Here is an 18,090-nt window from a genome sequence, read left to right as displayed (position 1 = left end):
AGCATTTAAGTACCCGGGTAACAGGTTACCATGTTGATGTGGCGAGTGATGTGGTATCTGGTTAATGCTTCAACAAATAATATTGTGTTGGATACCACATCACTCGTCACATTAATATGGTAACCAGTTAATGCTTCAACTGTTTAAAACTTTACATCTTAGGTACCAAAAAATGAAAGTTTTGAAAGTACGTTATCCAAAATATGAATCAAGTTAAAATACGTTATTTTTTCATGCAATTTGCCCAAATTAAACCAACTCTATATATTTTATTTAAAATCAGATATATACAAATTTGTCATCTATCTTAAAAAGTATATTGATTGTTTTTGTAAAAGCTTTCGGCTTACAAAAAGTGTGCAAAGAAGTTTGCCCGAAAATAAGTTTATTCATATATGATTAAGCGTATATGTGTTATCAATGCAACATGTGTTTAATCATATATGATTAAGTTTGTGTTATCAGGTTAATATTTAAACCTACAAAACTGCAAAAACCCTAAGAATAGATGCATGTATTTGTTTCATAATATGGAACTCTTTTACTGTGAAACAAAAAGTACATATAAAGAGTTTCGCATTTTAAACTTAATACATATGATATGATAATCAATACATTAAAAATCTAGTCTTCAATAGAAAAATTCATGTGAAGTGATATTTTAAAATAAAAGTCCTGACGATTATCACAATATAGTGTTTTCATTTGATTGTGTTATATACACACACACACACACATATATATATATATATATATATATATATATACTTGGGATTACGTGAGACCAACCTGTTTTCGTGAGACTCGTAAGACTATTTGTTTATACTTGAAACTTCACAATAAAACACAGTGAAGGTAAAAAAATATGAACCTTCATAGCAAAAACATTGTGAATGTTACTTTCACATTATTTTGCTGTAAAGTTTCAAGTGTGGAAAAGTAGTCTCACGGAAACAGGCTGGTCTCACGTGATCCCAAGTCAAACCAGCCTGTTTTCGTGAGACCCGTGAGACTATTTTTTTACAATTGAAACTTCACAGTAAAACATTGTGAAGGTTTGACTTTTTTTACCGTCACAACGTTTTATTGTTGAAGTTTCAAATGTAAAAAAGTGGTCTCATGTGAAACCAAACCCCCCCCCCCAAACATATACATACATATACATATACATACATACATATATCCATATACATACATATACACACACACACACACATATATATATATATCGATCGATCGATCGATAGATACCATCAGAGTTATACTTTTTTACACTATCCACTGAATAGTTTATAAAATATATTAGGTTTCGTTTGTTGTCATCAAAATCAGTAAAAATGTTTGCATATAGTTGAAACAACATTATAACCGACAAATAACGTAAAGAAAAGTTAACAGAAAGCGCACGAACTTGTCAGGATTTTTTATTTAAATAAAATATATCGTTTTATAGAGTGAATTACACTGGTGGTCCTTGTGCTTTGCTCAAATATTAGATTTGGTCCCTAAAAAAACTATCTGCACTGGTTTTCTCTAACTTCTCATTTTCATAACACTCATGATCTCTCCACTTAACAATGTTAGTTAGCAATCTTCATGATGGACTCATTGGTCTCTCAACAAACTATAGGGACCAAAAATGCAATTTGCTTTAAAATATAACGTAATTCACATTTTCTTTTTAATTTTTTATTAAAAAAATATTTTATATATCCAATCACAACTCAAATATCTTAAATAAAGTACATATTAAATGAAAAATCTTTATATTTGTTTAAAAACTATAAAATTCACAAAATAAATCAGCATTAAAAAACCTCAAGAAAAAGAAAAGAAATCGACATAAATTCACATATATTTTGATACTGACATAGGGACCAACAGATCTACCCGACCCGACACCATGTGTACAAAAGCTTCTTGCTAGTATTGATACTGACATCAACCTCCTTCCCATAACCTCTTTTTCCCCCAATAAACCAAAACCTCCATCATCACCGTTGTCAGTCGTCACTCAGCCCGTGATCCCATGTCGGTTAGTGATTTCAAATTCTTGCATCATTTTTCCTTTATTTCCATACAAATTGAAACCTTTATTTGTTGTTATTGGTTTGAAATTGGGTGTGTTTCTGTTCTATGAATCAACTGCTGTCTTTCAGGTTTGTTTCTTTATCCCCCTTGATGCTGTATTTCACTGTTTCTTAGTTATTCAACCTGGATCTTATGTCGCCGTAAATTTCATATCATTCCACCGCTATTTCTCCGGTTTCCGTGTGGTCTTTTCCATCTTCTGACCATCTCACCTTTTCATGTTCAGTGACTCCTTTATGTTATATGTGTGTTAGCAATTAAGTAGAGGGACTTTGCTGTAGGTCTACCACTTAAATACCTTAGAAAATCGATGTTCAGATAGCCGTTTTTATCATGTTTTATGGGCTTTCTGCATTTAGAAGAGTTGGTCAATTTAGTATCTTTAACAAGATTGTTATCAATACTGGCTGGTACCCATAGGATTTTGGTGCCACATGGCTTTTTTTTACATTTCCTAGAAAGATTGTGGTAAAAAATCTATATGCTACCGAAGCATCACTCTAATTTTGGTTCATAAAAGCATCTATATTTGAATATGAGTAATCCCACTATGCATTCATGCCTTCAATGGCCACGTCAATTCGAGTATATTGCATCATCCATGATCCATCAAGACAGTTGTTTTTTCCTTTTCAAATGTTTATTAATAACAGGCTTATCTTTTTGGATTTGACTCGAATGCTTATTGTGTGCATAAGTTTAATTGAGTTATTGTTTAATGTGTTTCCTATGTATTGCAAAACAATTTTGTTTGCGGGTGGGTCTTATTGTGGTAAATCTGGATCCAAGGCATGATGAGCGAAATTTTATTTGTTCCATGTGTAATACTGCTGTAGCATGGTGCTAGGAAGTAAGAACAAAGTTCTCTCCATTAATTCCCGCTCAAGTAGTTTCTGAATTTCTTTGAGGACGAATGGATTAGTAGCTTGATTGATGAGTTGCATGTTTTCCAAGGTTAATCACGAGATTTATTAATGGGTAAAACAGAAAAAAGTTAAAACCGGTAATTGCATGCATGGTTTGCTCTCTTTCCCATGCCCTGATGTGCTCTCATGGGATCTGCAGTTTTTCTGTTTCACATGCAACCATGATCAGTGAAATTTGTGCGTTTATCTTGACAGGTAAGAACAGTGAAGGTCAGCAATGTTTCCTTAGGTGCTTCCGTGCAAGACATCAAGGAATTCTTTTCATTTTCTGGTGAAATTGAATATGTTGATATGCAAAGGTTAGTTCCAACAATACATTAGATTCTGGGGTCATTTTCTATATAATAGTGATCATTGATCGCATGATTTTGAAGGCGTAAACTCCCATGTAAATTTTCATATTCTTAAACCAAATTACCAAACCAAACGTACCCGGTAAATCCTACTCGAAAGTAGGGTCTAAGAGGGGTAGGATGTACACAAACCTTTCCTCTACCCCAAGGGGTAGAGAGGCGGTTTCCATGAAGACCTATTGTTTGTGAAAAAGTTATGTAGAGACGAGATTTGACAAAAAGATTTTTGAAGGTTGCTATAATTTTTGAAAAGACACAGGAGGCATAAGGCAAAGGAGAAAAATATCAACTGCTCACCTGTATAGGGACAGCCATTGAACTTGTTTGTGTAAACTGAATCAGTGCGGAAAGGATCATTATTGCCTTCTTGCATACCTATATTGTTTACAGGAGAAATGTGACTATGTGGTTGCACAAGCCTTATGTGGTAGTTATAAAATTGCCATCATTTTGTTTCATTAAGTACTTGCTACTTTTCCAGTGAGAATGAGCGAGCTCAAAATGCTTTCGTCACTTTTAAGGATTCTCAAGGCGCAGAGACTGCAGTTCTACTCTCGGTATATAAACTTTTGATTATCATGCACATAGTCTACAAGTTATAAGAAATAGTCTCTCTGTTCTAGAATTAGTGTCCATGTTTATATTTTAGTTTGTCCCAAAATAAGTGTCTGCTTTTCAGTTCTATCCTTAAAGAAATTCATTACTCCCTCCATTGTCAAGGATAAATTGTAGTTTAGTTGATTGAGAATTGTAGTAATAACATATTCTAAAAACCGTCTTTTTCGTAGTGAACATTTATTTTGGGACGGAGGGAGTATACCCACTTCACTAAAACCATTTTTGTGCTGACTACCAGTTTCGGTTTGATAATTTCAGGGAGCAACCATAGTCGACCAGTCTGTTACCATTGCTCTTATGCCAGACTACACTCTCCCACCTTCTGCAGCTACATCTTCAGAGCAACAACAACCACCAAATGTATGATTCTTCCTTAGAATCTGTCATTTTATTTATTAAGAATGAACCTAAAAGGTTAGTATCTTGACATAATGTTGTGAAACACTATTTAGGCAACAGCGGAACAAAGTGGGGGTGCTGCTGAATCTGCTGTCCAAAAGGCAGAGGATGTTGTGAGCAGCATGTTGGCCAAGGGATTCATATTGGGAAAAGATGCAGTTAACAAAGCCAAAGCCTTTGATGAGAAGCACCAATTGACTTCATTAGCTGCAGCAAAAGCAGCTACAATAGACCAGAAGATTGGCCTTACTGAGAAAATCAGCATTGGGACAACAATTGTGAATGAGAAAGTGAGAGAAATGGATCAGAAATTTCAGGTGTCTGAAAAGACAAGAACAGCATTCGCCACTGCTGAGCAAACGGTAAGTGGTGCTGGATCTGCCATTATGAAGAACCGGTATGTGCTGACTGGGACCTCTTGGGTCGCCGGTGCATTTAGTAGGGTGACAAAAGCTGCCGGAGAAGTGGGACAGAAGACCATGGAAAAAGTGGCGGAGGAAGAACAGGGGCAAAAGGCCGAGACCCGCCAAGAGCCACCCACTTCCCCCAAAGCAGCACCAGCACCAGCTACTGCTGCTACTGCGACTGCTACTGGTTGAGCGAGTGCACACCACCCTCTAAACTCCATTTTAGTTTTATTGCTTCATTTAAGTGGTAGGCTGTAGATTATGCAGAAATTGTGGATTTCATGGTATGAACCGAAGGATGCATGGTTTTATTGGCTTAGTAATAGTTGTAGTTGGAAACACATATGGTTGTTTGAGATGCTAAAATGGGTAATTTTGGCAATGGATTGCATTTTAGGAATATGTCACCCATTCCTTCGTTGCCCGTTTCTCAAGTATATTACAGAAACTGTGTTGCATAAACTCTTATCTTACATTGGCTTGCATAATGGTCTTGAAAACGGTAAAAAATGAAAATCCGAGGAATACCTTGGTAACTATTCATCTTAATAGTATGGATGTATGTATATAAGTGATTTGTAAGCAATTTGTCCGGTATGCATATGTGCATAACATGTATGCGTGTATAAAAACCAAGAAACAACTTCAATTACTTATATGTACATGTGCATACGAATGATTATCAGGGTGTTCCTCGTTTTTTGGGCTTTCTCAGAACCCCTCTCTCTCCCTCTCTCTCTTTCTCTCTCTCTCTCTCTCTCTCTCTCTCTATATATATATATATATATATACTAGAAGGATACTCATGCAATGTAACGAGATACATCTCAATTTTAATGTTTCATTTTATTCTCTATCGATATAATACAGTTTTATGTGGTTTTTAGAAAACGACAATATTTTTATTTTGAATAAAATATAAATTTAAAAATATCATAAAAAATTGGGGAAAAAAATGTCGATATCAGTATCAAATTAACTATTTAAAAGTTCTCATTTTTTTTGTAATTTCTTTAGTGCAATTTTTTTATTATAATTTGTTTTAGGTTTAATAGCAAGGTAATTTATTTTGGATTTAATAATGTAATTTTTTATAAAGATAATAATCAAGTATTTTGTTAAAACTCAATGATTATTCTAATTATATTTCAAAAAAATTATATTTGAAAATGAGATATTTATTATACATTTGATTATATTTATCTGCAGTTAGTTACACAAATTCAAACATAGAGTTCTAATAAATTGTATTTAGACACAATTTATTTGTAATCTTAAATTTTAAGTAATATGCATCAATAAACAGTACTTCATGCATAAAAGATAGTTTTTAAGAGTTTTTGTCAAATGTTTTATAATATAGTATATATATATATAGATATATAGATAGATATGTTCTGTGAGGGTTGGGTTGCGGTGAGGAGAGTTAAGGTAATAAGCGAAAGAATAGATCATCATTCGATGCACATTAGGATGACATGCACCGAGATGAGATGCACCAAACATGATTCATGGGTGGGTTTGAGACTAAAAGTGATTATGTTTCTCACCTTAACTCTCTTCTCACACGATCCTTCGACTGCTCTGTGAATCACTCCTTTTTCCTTCTATTTAGCTGCTGGTCATCTGTATGCACCTATGCAAATTGCAGATATCCATCCATATATGCATATACAGTTCTATTCATAGAATCCATTATATATTTCAGCAGTAGAATAATGCATCAAAAACTGTAATATAATTCATGCAAAACATGGTAACAGAATGTCTACATCCAGTATGGTACCATAATAGAGGTTCTTTCTCATCATCATCATCAGTATCTTCGTTAACGTGACTTGTTTCAAAAGGATCAAGAAAATGTTATAAAAAAATCTAATAGATCTGCGTAACATTTTTCTTCCAAGGTAGGCAACTAACTGCAAAGTAATGCTAGAGAGACCCCTATAGAAGCTTCAACCCACCAGTCACATCATCAACCATTTCAGCTGGTCCTGCATATGTATGCACTTGAAGATAAGTTTTAACAAATTGTTAAGGAAAGAAGAACAAACAGGAAAACATTAAACTTACCAAGAACCGCCATCACTGTCCTTGAATCTGAAAAAAAGAGAAAAATCAGATAATTCCCGCACCATTTATCTTAAAACAAGGCCAACGACAATGCACAAACACGAAATCTAACAGAAAGAAAATAGGAAACAAGAAAAGAGAACTGCAGAGCAAATCAGTAGATGAAATTAGGGAGAGGTTATACATGATGAATGATTGAAAACAGGGAGCAAGATACTTCTATATCCACTAGGGGGATTTGTATATTTATGCATATAAGTTTCTCTTTAACTAATTTGTATAAACAGCAAAAAATGTGACATCCCCAGTCAATCGTACCAGATATTGTCCAACTTTATTTACACCTGGGCTTACGGTTTAAAACGTCTGACAGAGGAGGTATACAGTCCCTTATAAAGCAGCCTTTGTTGCCCCCGTGTGGGATTGTGACAAAAAAAAGTTTTGGAATCCTACAAACAGAATTCAGGAAAATATAGCTTCTATACTAGAAGAACAAAAAGAAGCTCACTTGGTGCTATCTGTGTTCGGCCAGCATCAATGACAATATGGGTTGGTATAGCCATTGATTTTGCTCTTTCCTGCATAACAAATAGTTCCAAATAAAGGATGAGTACCCAGAAAATGGATCAGGAAAGAGAGCTTTTATTGTTAAGAACATTTCTTGAATGACTTTGTAATCTTGATTCTTGAATGCTTAATAACAACGGGGTCTCCCATTTCTATAGAAGTTCTCCTCATCAAGAATTGTAGATGCAATGAACCTTCGAGGTTCTACTACAAAGGATCTAAGACTAGTTTTATGCATCATCAGAAATCTAGTTAGTATTTGCCATTGCCATGTGGTTAGTATTTTCGCCTTAACCAACCATGGGTTAAACATTCTCACATTGTTAAGCCGCTAATTACTTCCACCTTAAAATTGGTCAAGTTAGAGACTTTTAGGAAGGACGGTATACATTGTTAAGCCTCTAATTATTTCCACCTTAAAATTGGTCAAGTTAGATACCTTTAGAAAGGACGGTATGTTCTAGTTGCGGTTTTTCAATAAGTATAAAATGCATTTAAGTCAACAGATGGCCTTTAGTGTATAAGATTTCTCCATATAAATATAAGGGCCTGTTTGCAGCTTAACGAGCTTAATGGGACTCAGCTTATTCGATCAGCTATCTATGACTGCTTGGTAGTGGCTTAATGATAATATGATATAGAAAGTGGCTTATTCAGTAAGCTTTTAGGAGGGAACTTTATGCAGAAAGCCAAGTTTTTTCCAAACCTACCCCTCCCAATTAAAAACATGCTCTTTCAAATCTGTGAGAAAACCCTAAGTGTGAAACTATAATGAAAACCACACAGACAACTTTAGCCATACAGGACTTAATGAAAACCAACCAAACAGCCCCTAAGTGTGAAACTATAATGGCACATTATATTGAAAACTTGAAGGTTAGCAAGGCAAACATTATGTTATAGACGACACTATCACAGCAATAAAAATGTACTTGTAAAACCAGCATATCATCTTCACTTTCAATTTTCACCACCACCTTAACCTGCCCACACATCTCCCACCTGCATATATAAAGAAAATCCACCATGATCAACAACAAAACACATAACAGTACATTTTTAGGGTCCATCTCCCTCAAAATTGAAATGGTTTACAAAGCTACCTGCTTAAAGCTTTAGGTGCCCTGTGAAGAATCTTTTTATAGAGACCCAAAGTTGCATGGCTGTCAAACCAACATAATTATGTCATTCTCACAAAATCATACAAACATAAACCAAACCAAATGAACCCAGTATATCCCACCTAGAGGTGAGGTCTAGGGAGGTAAGATGTAAGCAGACATAACCTCTACCACAAGAGTAGGGCGGTTGTTTCCGTTTGCCAAAGATAGAAAGATATGATAAAGTTTCGAAAGTCGGTTAAGAATAAGCAATAGCATACAAACAAAAGCAGATACAAGAAAAGCATAACCAATTTAAGGAAACCATCCCTAGTCTAACTTACTAATCCTATCTCCCACCCTCTACCTCTCCAGATCCCATCCTTCATATCATATAAACATATAATCTCATAACATAAACGATCCTCTAAAGAGGCTTCCACATGTGATGCATGCATCAAAGAAACTAGGATTTGGAAGCACATAATACTAGAAGTTGTCACTAATTTAATTCCATTTCTACTTTACATTCTATATGTTCCTTTGATGCGTTTCTCAAATGGCATACTACAACCTGAAACCGGAAAAATTACTTTTATGCACATGTGCATAATAGACAATGAATGGTTATTAGGGCGTTCCTCAATTTTCTCCTAAACCCTTTGAGTTTATATATATATATATATATATATATATATAGAGAGAGAGAGAGAGAGAGAGAGAGGGGACGTTTCATTTACAAACCAATCTTAGCCGTCCATCTAATCTAATAAATATTTGATTTCATTTTATTTCCTAATCTATAATCATGATCATAAAGAATGAACCTTATCATCTTCCATATATATCTCGATCATAATTAATGAATCATGATAATTGTCCATAAATATCTCTATTATTTCCTAATATAAGTATTATTATGGTTTGTATAGTTTGTTGGAATTAGATGGTTTGCAAATGAAACGTCTCTTGTATATATAAAAAGAGAGGGGGAATTCAATTGCAAATCTTTTTTCCGTTGTGAACCGAGGGACAAAAGAGAGAGCAACATGTGTCCCCTATTGTCCCCATTCATCATGAATAATGAACAAGAACATTCATGATGAATACTACACCATCAACATGGTTGCAATTCAACCTATAACCCATTTAACAAGTTACATAACAAAGTCCGAGCTACCTGCACTGGGCAGCAATCTTTCCTTTCCCCATCTTTAGGTCATTCCTTACCACCAACACCTGCATAAAAGAAGCAAAATCTATATTATAGCCTATAATCTTTAGTTATGCATACTCATACACACATTAGAGGGATATGATGCTTGGAGGCAAGATTACCATCTTAAAATCCTCGATAATCTCAGCCAGCTTTTCAATCTCAAGGGGCTTTTTGGCCCGACCCTTCTGATTTCCATCTACAAGTGCAGTGGCTTCAGCTACCTTGGTCGAAAGAAACTTGCGACTGGATTTTCGTGCACCAATGAAGAACCCCAAAGCAAGGCAACCTGCCCCAACTAAGATAGCACCGAGCCATGTTACATCCATCATATCCAAATTCAAATCAACGTCTTTCACTCAAATCCCGATTGATGAAAGCTAGTTATTGTTGACAGGTAATTAAATGAGAACCTACAAGGAGCATTATAACTAATGTAATGAGTATTAGTTGAATATGCAGATACACGAAGAAATGTAGCTTCAGCTTTACTTTAGCAACATATATAGTGTGTGTAAAAACACGTGCTAATGTGTGTGAATATATGTGCATGTATGCTTGTTTAACTTCACATTGTCCAGTAACAATGCAGTATTTAGACGAAGGGGATTTTTGTTTGGTTTTCCATTAAGTCATGTATGGATAAAGCTGTATGTGGGGATTAATCTGTCTGCATAGATTGAGAAGGTTTTTGTTTGGAAGGGCTTTTTCATAGATGAAAATAACGTGTTTTTTAATTGGAAGGGGCGTGTTTTGAAAGAACTTGAATTTCTGCATAAAGCTCCCTCTTAAATGCTTATTGAACAAGTCACTTTCTATATTATTAAGCCAGTAAGTCACTATGAAATAGTCATGTATAGTTGACCGAATAAGCTGTGAGTCCCATTAATTTCATTAAGCTGCTACAAACAGACTCTAACTCTACTATTACACTTCAAGAATTCACAAAGGCTTCTTGTTTTGAAGCCTGTATTTCTGTTGTCTAAACCAAACCAAGCCAAAAGAGCGGAATATATCCCACCTGAGGTGGGTTTTGGGGAGTATATGACGCACGTAACTTGATCTGCAACCCAGAGATTAAAACAGTTGTTTCCGTGACCCCTGACTTGGAATGATAAAGCTTTTCCAATATAAAACAAATTTGATTATGAATTATCAATGGGTCAGTCATCAAAGCATCTCAACTGTTCCATTATTAAAAAAAATGTCCCAAGGTTTCCTAGTAAATAGTTGCACCATGACTTATAAAGTCGAATCACCAAAAATAAAATTAATATGCATCTTGGCATAAGCTTAGGGGCTGTTTCACTGGTTTTCCATCAAGGCTTGTATGAATAAAGCTGACTGTATGGATTAAATTGTCTGTATAGACTATAGACCGAGAGTTTTTGTTTGGGAGGGTATTTTCAAAGATGGAAAAAACATGTTTTTAATTGGGAGGGGCAAGTTAAAGAAAAAACTTTGGCTTTCTGCATAAAGTCCCCCCCTAAAAGCTTGCCAAGTAAGCCACCCTCTGTATCATTAAGTCACTACCAAACAAGCCTATATAGCCGACTGAATAAGCTATAAGCCCTATTAAACTCATTAAGTTGTTAACCAACAGGCTCTTACTACTTGTAATTCTGAGACTTTTCAAACTCACATTGATTTTTTCTTTTAAATTACCATCGTATCCAATATCTTTATCCCAATTAATCCATGGTTCTACACAAGGTACCACCATTACACAGCATCAGACAACCCCAAATGAATTGATAGCACAGATTCCATCCATCCCAATAAAAAATTTCAATTTCAATCATCACAATCTCCCAAATGCTTCCATTCTGATACCTTCTGTAAAACTAACTCCGATTACCAAATATTCTAACCAGAAAAGTTACTGTTTGTCAATCTTGCACTTAAAATAAGTAAAAAAGCCCACAGCTTGAAAGCCAAAATGCGAACTTTCGTTAAGATAGATGCACAGCACATAATATCCATAGCATCTGCCCAGAATCAGTCCACCTAAAGCATGTATACCAACATATTTTAAAAGAATCCCAATACTTGGTTGCTTGAAATCAAGATTTCTTGATGGTCTTTCGAATCAAACAGAAAAAAAAAAAGCATGGATTAAGGTTAAATTTACAGAAAGTGGATAAATGGGTAGTTAAAAAGAATGGAAAGAAGTACCAGTAACTTGATATTACACAAAACAGCATTGGCAAATTGATCGATCGGGATGATGATCTCAGTCGGGTAGTGCCGGCGGCGCCCCACGACGCCCCTTTGATTTCTCTATCTTTTGTTTCCTTTTCAACTGAAACATGGTCGAACTTTTACTTGGATCATTGAAGATATATTAAACTACAAAAATGGTCCTTCAACCTTATAATTTTGATGGAGATTACTTTTTATATGTTTGTTTTTAAGCTATATACTGAATTTGTTTGATAAAGAGTATTAAAAGTTGTTGGAGTAAAGTAATTAGGTATATATGTACAAAGATGGGTAAACGCTAGAAGTTCGGTCCAAGCCATTCCTCATAGTAGACATGGATAAAAACCAATCCTGGGCTGAAACAGTAGCAATCCGGACCGGTCTTGGTCCCGTCGTATATGGTGAGATCTGGTTAAGGGTTCTTGTAACAAGTATTTTTTTTTTTAATTTTTCAAGCCGGTCCCTCAAATCCTACCAAAAATGCAACAGGTCCCAAACCGCGATCTCATAACCGTTCCTAACGGGGCTGAAATGGCCATATCTACCCAAAAGCCAATAAGCCTGAAAACCCAAAAAAAATTTGTTCTGAAGAAGGCCCATCGAGGCCCTTTTTAACGCCAACTCATGGTTAGGTTGCTCAAGTTTAAAAAAAGCCCAAATATTTTTATATATTTTTGCACGAGTTTTGCTTATAAGTAAAAAGGATGCAAAAATATGGACATGAAGAAGCATATAAAAGGTAAGAAAACAACTTTCAAGGACTACTTCAGGTTTTAAGACTTTCTCAACAGTGGTTTTTGTAGTTTACACAAATTTCCCTGTAAATAAAATTATTAAAAGAAAAACAAACACATTATGACCATTTTACCCTTTTCTCGAAGCAACATTCAAACCAGACTGGAATAAACAAACTTACTATATTTACATGTAAGTAGCGATTAGGAATACGATGCATATTACATGCAGATTTTGCCTCAACTTTAGGGGATGTATATATTTCATGAAAATCCTCTAATTGCAGAACAAAATTTTAAAAAAAAATATGTGTGAAAAACTGTACAAGTGTGTGTCAATTTGCCTATTAAATGCAACATGCATTGTTTACGACATCAGGGACATGAATGAATGGAAATTCAATGAAATTATTAAATCAGTTTGCCCATAACTTTGTTACATGTAAATTATTCAAACATACCTCTGTCGAACTCCATAATATGCATTATTTTTTACGTCTGCATTATCGTTCTTTCTTTATCATTTCCAATGTTCGTTTTGTTAATGCAAAATGCAACGTTACATCAAACTCCTGACATAACGTCAAATATCGAGGTTTTTATGTCATCCGGTTTTAATATTGCATGATTTTGTCATTTTTAGAGTAGATTATATTTTTAGTCCATGTGGTTTGTTAAAAGTTACGTTTTTTATCACTGTGATTTAGAAATTGCTTTTCGTTCCCATGATTTCATAATTCATTGTGTTTTTATTCTTATAATTTACAGTTTATTGTTTTTTCGATTTTTTTGGTTTATAAATCCTTACTGTCTTGGTTCCATATACTTAAAGATAGAAACTAGTCAATAGACGAAAATAACAATCAGTTGTAAACCACAGGGACTTAAATTGTAATTTCTAAACCACATGGACGAAAATCAGGTTTATTAACAAACCATAGGGACAAAAATTGTAATTTACTCTTTTTTGTGCATGAATTTTGTACCGACAGAAAGACCATCATATCAACTAATCGTATAAGTACGTTTTCTAATAGGAAACAAACGGCTTATACAGCGTATATGTATATCACGCGTATCTTAATTTCATATGTTGTTTCTTATTGTGTGCATTTTGTGTTTATGCAGAATTGGAAATAAAATAAACATGTATTTTCAAAAGACGCAACGCGAAGCAAACATGACTACTTTTTCGTCCTCAAATGAACACTAACAAAGTCAGGGACTGAACACGGTAAAAAATGATCATCGAGGACTATAAATGTTTGAAATAAAAATTGTTTAGGGGAAAAGTGTTCATATGATATATGTATAGGGACTGTTATTGTAACATTGAAGAATATATCCACCGATCAAGGTCAAGAGTACAAGACTTGCTGCAACTTCAAGGAAACCCCAGACCCACCTGCAAGTCTTCCGTGCAAACAAGTTATAAACCCCTTTTATACGCACCCACAAGCGAACAGTTCCATCTTGGTTCAGTTTTTGCTCAAAAGGTACTCCTTTTTTGATTTCGATTTTATTATGTTTTGATGATTATTGTAGAAATTGTTTATAATATCTTATGTGATCATTCATTTCTATCTCTAATCTGTCGAAATTGGGGTTTTAATTAGCGCTCATGCTTGTAAATTTTTGTTACCATCCATCGATTTCTTGATCACCTGATCACTATTTGATTCATTGGAGAATACGATCATGTGTAGGTTTGTTTATTTATACTCGAATTATTGCAGCTACTTGTTGAATCAGTGCAAGTTACGGGTCTTCCTTTGATCGTTTCCCCTTTACATTATTATGTTCCAGATTTCTACTTATGGAAACCATCCGATTTTGTTGTTGGTTTCTTGAAATTGCAAGAGATTCTCGGATTATAGTAGTAGTATTTTCAAATTACTTGTTGAGTTGTTTTATTAAGTTTTGATAATATAATCTGTTGGAGTATTGGATTCTTAAATTGGGTTTGTTTTGATTTTTGAAGATTAGGGCTGATTAGGGTTTTGAAGGTCTGATTGAATTGATTGAATTCAGGGTTTTGAAGATTAGGTTTTGTAATCATGAGTGATAATCTAATGGACAAAGTTAATGCCCTCGGTGAGCGTCTTAAGATTGGTGGATCTGAGGTCGGTCAGAAGATAACTGCGGGTATGAGTTCAATGAGTTTTAAAATGAAAGAGTTTTTTCAAGGTCCGAACGAAGCTGATAATCTTGTGGAGGAAGCAACTGCGGAAACTCTAGACGAGCCTGATTGGGCCACGAATCTTGAACTGTGTGATATGATTAACCACGAGAGGATTAGTAGCATTGACATGATACGTGCCATAAAGAAAAGGATCATGCTGAAGAACGCTAGAATTCAGTACCTGACTCTGGTGTTGCTCGAGACTGTAGTCAAGAACTGTGAGAAGGCTTTTTCTGAGGTTGCTGCAGAGAGGGTGCTTGATGAAATGGTGAAGATAATCGACGATCCCCAGACAGTGGTCAATAATCGCAATAAGGCTTTGATTCTAATTGAAGCATGGGGAGAATCTACTGAGGAGCTTCGATATCTGCCTGTTTATGAAGAGACATATAAGGTATTTCCGCTGCAAACCGTCAGCCTCTTCGCGCCCCTCCCCCCTAATTTGTCCCAAATCATCTCAAAAGAACATGTTCTAAAACCAATTTAATCATTTTGTGGATTTGGATTAATCGGATGCAAGGGGCTGAAATGGGGACGATAAGTTCATCTATTAACTCCTATATGTATAGAGGGAGGTTCGGGGGAAAACTCCTAAAAAAATGAAAAACTGAGGAACACTATCGTAACCATTCTTTTGGACGGCATGTGCATACAAGTAATTGAAGTTTTTTTTTTGGGTTTTATGTATGTGTGCATGTTATGCACATGTGCATACCATCCATATGAACAGTATCCTGGGTGTTCCTCAGTTTTTCAATTTTTCACAGTTTTCCACTGGACCTGACCCTATATATATATCTGCATGTTTATGAAGAGATAAAAGGTATTTTGACCATATTTGCAGCTAAGTGCAAATCACCGGCCCCCTTTCGTCCTCCTACATGGCCCACACCCGATTAGTCCAGATCATCTGAAAAGAGCTTGCTTTGTAAACCAAATCTGGTTCTTGTTAACATCTGGATTAATCACATGAAGGGTGGCTAGCATGAGGCTGTGTTTTAATCTCTTAGCTGTCTCTATATTCCTTTGTCAAGGGCTATCTGTTTGCAAATGCTAAAGGTAAAATAGATATATTGAAATCAATGATTATCTTTTTCTTGCTTACAATGAAAAAGCTCTCAATCCGACAAGGTTTTCTTACAGATAGGTTTTTATTAGCTTCCTCTCTCTTTTATATTTATATTCCTCGGCTGCTGTTCCCTTGTTCTCATTTGGTATTGTTGACATAAAAGGGCAATTTTATACTTTTTATAGCTATGATTTTTTTTGGTTCTAGATAGTTTAAAAGTGAAGCTGTGAAGAAACATAGCGAGATTAAGTGTTAGGAGTTCTGATTGTGATTCTTGTTCTGGTTATATTACATCTGTTGTGAGATTAAGCTTTTCTTTAATTATGTAATAACAGAGTTTGAAATCAAGAGGAATACGGTTCCCTGGTCGTGATACCGAGAGCTTGGCTCCTATATTCACCCCTCCTCGTTCAATTCCACCTCCGGAATCGTATCCCTTTCCTCCACAGCAGCAGATTCCTCAAGAGATTCCGATTCGAAGCATGTCAGCAGAACAAACAAAAGAAGCATTTGATGTAGCACGGAACAGTCTTGAGCTTCTGTCAACTGTTCTATCTTCTTCACCCCAACAAGATGCTTTGCAGGTATCATTACTACATTGAAATATTCATCATGTATATGTGCTCTCCTAATCCTTTTCAGCATGATCCTCTTAAAACTTTTGTTGGTATAGAATTTATAGAACACATCATGACTGCTGTCTTACCATTTTTAGTTTATGTAAAGCACTTTAGTTACAATAGAGTTGACCAGTCACTTGGTTAAGTAGAAGTTCTGGTTTGCAACAATATTTTCTTAACGGAACCACGATGATGATTATGTAACCATTTTGGGGCTCATTTATGGTAATTCATTTATGGACTGTCCATCAGACTTTTTACCTGATATCTTTGTGGCTCTTACTTGAGCTTTCTTCTTGTGATGCTTCAGTCGACAATCACGATAATCAGACAAATTCCATACATGATATATTAGGCACCCCTTCTCTTGGATTTACAGTGTATGTCATGATCATATTTCGTATCCATTGTGTCTATAAAAGTTGACATATGCTCAATAAAGACTTATGAGATGAGGGTTCTTGATGTTTGTGGACCGGGAGGTTTAGAGCCTTGTACTATTGGGTGAAGTGTGCCATTCGCTCTTATAAATATTATATTGGATTTTTCATACACTTGATCAGAGTATTTTGCTGCAACTTACTTTATCAACATATTTGGTGGAAACATGTTAGAATATAACAAAATGTATTCATTAGAAGTATCATAATTTTAAGGAAATTTTATGTTTGGCTCTTGAAAGCCTATTAGTAGTGATCTTTATGTCTCTGCCAATGCTATTATTCAATTGGATGATGGGCAAATTGGTCTTTTTGGCAAGTGTTTACCCACGGTCTTATATTTGCTGTCATTTCAGGACGACTTGACCATGGCACTCGTACAGCAATGCCGCCAGTCCCAGCTTACGATCCAGAGAATGGTGGAGAGAGGAGGAGACGATGAGGCCATATTGTTTGAGGCGTTGAGCGTGAACGACGAACTTCAGAAAGCCCTGTCGAAATACGAAGAAATGAAGAAACCTAATGAGGTGCAACGAGAACCAGAACCCGCTATGATAGCTGTTGCTACAGAGCCTGATGAGCCGCCTCAAGTAGCGAAAGAAGAATCGTTGATCAGAAAGCCTGCAGGGTCTCGTGGCAACAACAGTAACAACGATGAGATGATGGATGATCTTGATGAGATGATCTTTGGGAAGAAAAGTGGTGGCTCGTCTGAACCCCGAAAGGATCCGTCATCTAAAGATGATCTTATTAGCTTTTAGGCCGTTCTTGGCACATTATGAATACGAATTCGGAATCTTTATGTTGTTCCTTTCTTCATTGGTTTTATGTTTTTTTTTTGTGTGGGGAGATTATATTTGGAACTTTATCATTGTTTCTAGTTCTCCAATCATTTTGTGTTAACCCAAGTTGATTGTGGTTTGAACTGTGGCTAGATTTCACTCTACAAACATAAGAAGAAATGTACTGAACAGAAAAAGTTATGTCACTCAGCTTGTCAATTTTGCATTGCCATTAATGCATTACTTGCTTGTATTTTTATAGATATTGAAGCCTTTTTTTAAGGAAGAAAATAACGGAAGGCCAAACGCTC

The 18,090-nt window shown here is 35.4% G+C and overlaps 3 protein-coding genes across 4 annotated transcripts; 2 read left to right on the top strand and 1 right to left on the bottom strand.

Annotated features, from left to right (window-relative positions):
* Window positions 1-1,949: 1,949 nt before the first annotated feature.
* Window positions 1,950-5,264, top strand: LOC112510560 (binding partner of ACD11 1). The gene is made up of 5 exons (XM_025116025.1): window positions 1,950-2,035; window positions 3,213-3,316; window positions 3,852-3,927; window positions 4,247-4,348; window positions 4,441-5,264. The coding sequence occupies exons 1-5, from the start codon at window positions 2,030-2,032 to the stop codon at window positions 4,984-4,986; spliced, it is 834 nt and encodes a 277-aa protein (XP_024971793.1). The 5' UTR covers window positions 1,950-2,029; the 3' UTR covers window positions 4,987-5,264.
* A 1,236-nt stretch (window positions 5,265-6,500) lies between these two features.
* LOC112509284 (peptidyl-tRNA hydrolase 2, mitochondrial) lies at window positions 6,501-12,047 on the bottom strand. The gene is made up of 8 exons (XM_025114157.1): window positions 11,926-12,047; window positions 9,873-10,163; window positions 9,715-9,773; window positions 8,538-8,597; window positions 8,367-8,436; window positions 7,376-7,445; window positions 6,868-6,894; window positions 6,501-6,788 (listed from the first exon to the last, which is right to left on the bottom strand). The coding sequence occupies exons 2-8, from the start codon at window positions 10,080-10,082 to the stop codon at window positions 6,739-6,741; spliced, it is 546 nt and encodes a 181-aa protein (XP_024969925.1). The 5' UTR covers window positions 10,083-10,163; window positions 11,926-12,047; the 3' UTR covers window positions 6,501-6,738.
* Window positions 12,048-14,047: 2,000 nt separating this feature from the next.
* Window positions 14,048-18,019, top strand: LOC112509354 (TOM1-like protein 1). Of its 2 annotated transcripts, none has more exons than XM_025114275.1 (4): window positions 14,048-14,182; window positions 14,718-15,262; window positions 16,273-16,521; window positions 17,354-18,019. In XM_025114275.1, exons 2-4 carry the CDS (start codon window positions 14,744-14,746, stop codon window positions 17,756-17,758), a joined length of 1,173 nt encoding a protein of 390 aa, XP_024970043.1. In that variant the 5' UTR covers window positions 14,048-14,182; window positions 14,718-14,743; the 3' UTR covers window positions 17,759-18,019. The 2 variants fall into 2 exon arrangements, with proteins under 2 accessions (XP_024970043.1, XP_024970044.1); XM_025114276.1 differs by having other exon boundaries at window positions 14,068-14,182; window positions 14,668-15,262.
* The last annotated feature ends 71 nt before the right edge of the window (window positions 18,020-18,090 follow it).

Source organism: Cynara cardunculus (assembly GCF_001531365.2).
Source record: "Cynara cardunculus var. scolymus isolate 2C chromosome LG 3, CcrdV1, whole genome shotgun sequence".
In the NCBI taxonomy this organism is placed as follows: domain Eukaryota; kingdom Viridiplantae; phylum Streptophyta; class Magnoliopsida; order Asterales; family Asteraceae; genus Cynara; species Cynara cardunculus.
Note: the sequence above shows the minus strand (reverse complement) of the source record. Positions and strands in the feature narration are given on the sequence as shown.